Source organism: Macrobrachium nipponense, chromosome 4, assembly GCF_015104395.2.
Source record: "Macrobrachium nipponense isolate FS-2020 chromosome 4, ASM1510439v2, whole genome shotgun sequence".
NCBI lineage: Eukaryota > Metazoa > Arthropoda > Malacostraca > Decapoda > Palaemonidae > Macrobrachium > Macrobrachium nipponense.
Window position 1 is genome coordinate 116,312,963 of NC_061100.1, and position 6,000 is coordinate 116,318,962.

A 6,000-nucleotide genomic window follows, 5' to 3' on the forward strand; every position below is an offset into this window, starting at 1 on the left:
AAATATATATATAATATATATATATATATATATATATATATATATATATATGCAAGTCTGTATATAAATAAGGAAAAGAAATTTTGCTTTAGTGTCCCAAGTGAAGGAAGTCAGACCCACGACATTACAGATGCAATGGTACAGCCTAATAATTCATCTCATCTCACCTGAGATGATTTTACCCTGCAGTCACAAATAGCTGTACAGATAATCCAGTCACGGAAAACCTAATTAGGGAGGCTCCGTAGGGAGATAGTGCCGCCATTGCACCTCATGCGGAGCACTGTAGGTATTACTCAAGATTCTTTGCAGCGTCCTCTTCGGCTCCTGTGAGGTTTGCCTTTTATTACACCTTTCAAACCTCTGTCAGTTTCCGTTTCAGCGATGAATGTCCGCATAGGTCCCAGCGCTTGGCCTTTTGCCTAAATTCTATAATCTACTATTTTATTATAAGAGGGTAGAATACAGAGAGCTGTCAGATTTTCATTAACCAGCTCCACAGAAGTCGAACACTCAAGAGCGCGTCTCCAAGACGCCATTATTTGGTGATGTCACTGAGTTTATTCGATTAAAATAGCGTTAGGTTTGAAGTTAGTCTGAAGGTATCTCCATAGCTGTGCAGACAGAAATAACTGTCAAAACTAAACCGTTGCTTGATACCATTCCGGTCATCCTGAAAAAGTGGGAAAATGTGTTATGCTCCGCTCACTTGTTAAAGTAATGGCATCATAATATTTTTGAGAGGTTAGGGCACAGGTCTATAGTCAACTTCATTTAGACTACTATTATGGCTATTCTAAAGCTTGTCTCTGATCAGAATAAAACTGATTTAAAAAATGGCATCTTTGATATATAAGCCCATAGATTATAAGAATTATTTTCGTATGTGCTGATGTTAGCTTTACTTATATTATTACCTTCATTGTTGTTTTCAGGCAGTGTTACCAGACTGTCGGGTGCATAATTTCACAACAGACTGGAACAGCGGTGTGTATCTGAGCGCCCTACTCGAGTACTGTAGGCCTGGCCTGTATTCCAACTGGAAGAATCTCAACCCGAGGAATTCGTGAGTACTCTCTTCGCTCGTTCATTTGATTTTATAACGTAGTTCATGTCAGTGCTTATGAGGAAAAAAATTAATAGGCCTACATAATAGATAACTGGTTGGTGCTCAGTTATGTAAGTGTAGCAGCAGATATTATGAACATTTAACGACCAGTTTTCATTTTAGATTTTAACCTATCATACTTGTGTGTTATGCTTTTGTAAAGAACTTAATATTTGCTACGAGAAAGGAAATCATGAAATGATATCTGATGAATCTGCAAAAGTTTCAGCTTTCGACCATCAGTCTGTTGTTAAATGCACACCAAGAAAGCAACAGTTATTAACAGAGGTTCTGATACCTTCTCAATATGTCTTACGATTCCCCAGGGTGGACAACTGCAAGAACGCTATGGAGATCGCCAAGGCAGAGTTTAACATCCCGATGTTGTTGGAACCCGAGATTTTATCCTCTCCCTACCTAGACGAGCTGTCTGGTATGACCTACCTCTCGTACTTCATGAAGGAGGGAGGTCCTGGTTACAAAGCCACTCTTGAATGGGTCAGGAGGCAGTTGCCCGACAGGAACATTAAAAACTTTACGGTAAGCAATAATTGGGCAAGGTCATAGTAAAGGAGGTGGGTGGCTTTCACATCTACAAAATAGTACTGAGACGATTTCTTCAACAGAATGTTCATATCTTGTTAACTTTATTATATTATCATTTGGTGCTCTAGCTACATAAATAATTTCTTGGTAATTCATCTTACATGAAGATATATTACAATTATAGTATTTTATTTATTCGGAATTGATTTCAAGTGATATCAGTCAAGAAGCATATAAACATTGATAGCAATCTCCAAATAAGATAAAAATAGACATTTAAGCTATGCAGCTGCATGCTTACGGAAGTCACCCTTTGGTACATATTGCACGGCTGTTTGTGGCTGAAAGCGCTTCTGCCATTGAACGAAGGATTTCAGTATTCTTATAAGAGGTTGGAGAATGTGGAAATATCCTCGGAGAACCTTTTTCTTTCTTATCCCACACTTGGCTGGAGTCTCGGTTTCGTAAACATGGAATAAATAATGGTAATGAAAATATAGAAGCACTTTCACGTGGCTGTGTTATTGCACTCTTTATTACAAATGGCCTTTAATATCCAATTCGCTCTACCTCGGAATTCCTTTTTTCAGACTGATTGGAACGATGGTATGAATTTGACAACTTTGGTTAAGCAGCTCGGAGGTCCTGTTCATGGGTACAAAAAATTAACACCAGCTCCTCAAAATTGGGAATCCAATCTGCAGTTAGGTCAGTATTATTATTATTATTATTATTATTATTATTATTATTATTATTATTATTATTATTATTATTATTATTATTATTATTATTATTATTATTATTATTATTATTATTATTAATTATTAATATTATTATTATTATTATTACCTAATTCGATGTCGATATGATCATTTAAGTTTTATTTTATGTATATTGCATAGTAAACTTAATATAGTTATATCACATACAATGTAACAAAAAGAAATATCTTACCAACCTGGAATAGTGTGAATTCAGGAGTATTTTTTGAGAGTGCAGCAACTGTATCTGATAATGCAAAGTCCCTTAGTATGACTTTGTAGTGTGTTATTACTAATTGCCACAACGACCTCTTTTACCATCTATATTAATACATCTTCCTGGTGCTGCGGTTTTGTGACGAGTGTGACATTTGAATAAACAACCTCAGAGAGACATTTGTTAAGCAGTTCGTCGAACCTATGATTTGTTGATGTACTGTCAGCTATTAATTCCAGTCTCTCTCTCTCTCTCTCTCTCTCTCTCTCTCTCTCTCTCTCTCTCTCTCTCTCTCTCTCTCTCTCTCTCTCTCTCTCTCAAAGTTTTCACGCCGTGATTGGATTAGATAGCAGAAGGCATAAAGCCAATTCGTAACATAAATTACAGCTGGATATATGAGTATTACCTGCTTCAAAGATGAGAGAGAGAGAGAGGACAATAAAGCTTCTGGAAAGAGAGACATGAAAAGGGAGAAAATGCCAGAAGTTTTTATCAATAACAAAGATTGGAGGAAAAGATTGATTGGTTTATTTGTTTCGTTATCTGGTGTTACTGCCAATGAGCATGAGTTTGGTTATATAAATAATTTTAATAAAAAAACAATTAAAAGCAAAATCGTGATTAATTGTAAAGAATCATTCACTCAGCCCGTGCAAGCCCATACACTAAACATACATGGAGCGTCTATCTTTCAAAGTACAGAAAATTTTGGGGAGGGAGAGAGCCTAATTGCTGTTCCGGCGAGAGAAGATGCAAAATAGTATCATGGCTATTAGCCTAAAAAAAATGTGTCTACCATTGTCAGGACACTTACACCAGTGTTCGAGTCAGCTAGATATCTGTCTAGATTCGTAACACTAGCAGCATAGAATGCTGGGAACTAAAATGGAAACATGACATAGAGGTATAAAATGCAAAATGTCATTTGATTGGTTGTGGAAGAACGGACGTTAAGATCATGTTACTCTGAAAATGGCACGTTAGAATGTAGACAGGGACGGTGACAAGATATTCTTCTTGCTTCTAATGAAAATGTTCAGTCCTGGAAAGCTTTAAATTATTTATAATAATAGATTTTGACATATTTATTTAAGGTAATGATATGCTTCTGATGTTCTTCTTTTCAGGTATCGATGGAGGCAAAAAGTTAGGTGTCGAGCCCGTTCTGGCTGCCGCCGACATGGCTCGTCCGGACGTTGAATATTTGGGCAACATGGGTTATATTGCATACTACCAGTGGGTACGACCCAGGGAATGCCCTTCTGACTCCATTGCCATCAACTGCAACCTGGATAATGTCCGTGTGAATAATCCAGTAAGTATTAAACCTTTTCAAATTACGTATTTAAATTTGTAACCGTGATATGCTTGCAGTGTTTAATCGTTGATTGTGTCGTTCTTTCGCTGTTTAAAATATAGAAAAGAGGAAATAAAATTTGAAGCATAGGGAAAATGATAATCATCGAGAAGAACATAAAACATCTCAAGAAAGTGAAACAAAATCTGCTGAAACCACAAAATAAAAAATCCAGTGTCGCTAGTGAAAACAAAAAAATGATACCCGAAAGTAGATACAGTACCTGTGTTATTGATGAGAGGAAAACAAGGATTGCAGGACTATAACAGCCATGGAGAAAAGAACCGAAATTGACTTATAAATCAGGGGTGGATTATGGGGAGATATTTGAATAAAGAAGTGCGGGAAAACTTTGAAAGGAATAAACGAGAAAATGAGGCATAAAATGAGGTCTGTGTTGTGAAAGGAATAAACGAGAAAATGAGGCATAAAATGAGGTCTGTGTTGTCACTGGAACGGAATGAAAACACTAAGAAAAGCATAGCCAGAAGTATAATAAATATTGACAGAAGTAAATAAATTCATTTGGGGGGGGGAAAACCCAGGGAAAAAAGGGGACAAAAGGGTTAGGGATAGGCTCAAAGAATAGGTAACCAAGGAATAATGTAATACAATTTAGATGGAGCAGAAGAAAGGCAAAATGAAGTTGCTATACAAAAGTTAACATGAAAAATTCTTTTACACTTTCGTTTCCTTTGGTACATTATTTTCCTCTCAGCAGAATTACGGGCTGCTCTAGGAGCAAGAGCCCGTGCTGGCACAAAGCCAGCTAAATCATAACCAACCAACCAACAAACTTCAGCAGTCAGAAGCAAGTATATGAATCTACTTCTAAACCTTACCTTCGTTTAATCATTCACAATTGGTTTATAGTGTATGGCTTACGAAAATGAATGATACGAATGATTTATCTTCATTTTGTTTTAATTCCATTATGTCTTGATGCTTTCGTAGCTTGGGCTCCATCTTTCTGTAAATCTGTATGGAAAAACCACATCATTAAAGCAGATATATTTAATTTTAGATAAAATATCAAATGCCCAAAGTAACCTACTTACTAAGTGTTTGGATCCTCAGTTTTTATTGGTGAAAACGTTGATGTAAACTATTTTCATTAATACCGGGAAGGGATTTACACGAACACCTTAGATTTGTCTGTAGATATTCAAACGTTATACTGGTAAAATTTTGCGTACGCTTACTCATTTACTCCCTTCTTTTAAGTGGGTCATTTCCGACGTCATGTTATCGCCAAATTGCTTGTGTTTTTCTCTCCTGAAAAAAAAAAAAAATATACAAAAATAGTGTTAACGGAACACTCCTACTAAAAATTGCGCTGTAATTACGAAGGCAGTAACAAATTCGTGAATTTGCACAGCACTATATATATTTCGTACGTAGTTCAGGTTTTAATGTGTTACGACTATTATTTTATCTTTCTTTCTTTTTCTTCTTCGTTTATCACACTCCAGCCACTTTTTAAAGGCAGAGGCTGCGGACACTCATTTTTTATTACTTCAGTCGTAACCGCTTAACCCTCACTGCGAACCAGATGTTGTTCGGTCAAGTAATTCCCACGACCCCAAACATTCAGCCAGTGTGTTAGTGCTGCGTCGCGCTTTTGCCAGATTTTTACAAAGTATGAAAGCACATTCTCTCTCTCTCTCTCTCTCTCTCTCTCTCTCTCTCTCTCTCTGTGTGTGTGTGTGTGTGTAAATTCATGAAATAATGAATACCAAAAGTTTAATATGCCGATATAGTCATAAGGTATCGATATTTATATTGAAAAATATATATCAGTCGGAGAAAAACACAAGATCGAAGTCATGTAAAGTTGCAGTTACCAATGCATCAATTAGTTGATCAATTGTTCTTTTCGTAAGTTCTAGCTACAGCTTTCAGTATAATATCAGTTTAGAATATATATATTAGTTCTCATAGTTTCTTCTTACCAGTTGTAATTTGGTCTTCATATGCAACTCGCAAAGGATGTTGCTGTATGCATTGCATT

General features: G+C 36.2%; 1 protein-coding gene across 2 annotated transcripts in view; it reads left to right on the forward strand.

Annotated features, from left to right (window-relative positions):
* Nucleotides 1-6,000, forward strand: part of LOC135211080 (filamin-B-like) — a 270,141-nt gene that overhangs the window by 130,241 nt on the left and 133,900 nt on the right. For both annotated transcript variants that reach the window (XM_064244140.1, XM_064244141.1), the window contains exons 4-7: nucleotides 936-1,066; nucleotides 1,435-1,648; nucleotides 2,245-2,362; nucleotides 3,760-3,947. In XM_064244140.1, coding sequence (XP_064100210.1) covers nucleotides 936-1,066; nucleotides 1,435-1,648; nucleotides 2,245-2,362; nucleotides 3,760-3,947 — 651 coding nt within the window. The remainder of the gene's footprint in view (nucleotides 1-935; nucleotides 1,067-1,434; nucleotides 1,649-2,244; nucleotides 2,363-3,759; nucleotides 3,948-6,000) is intronic.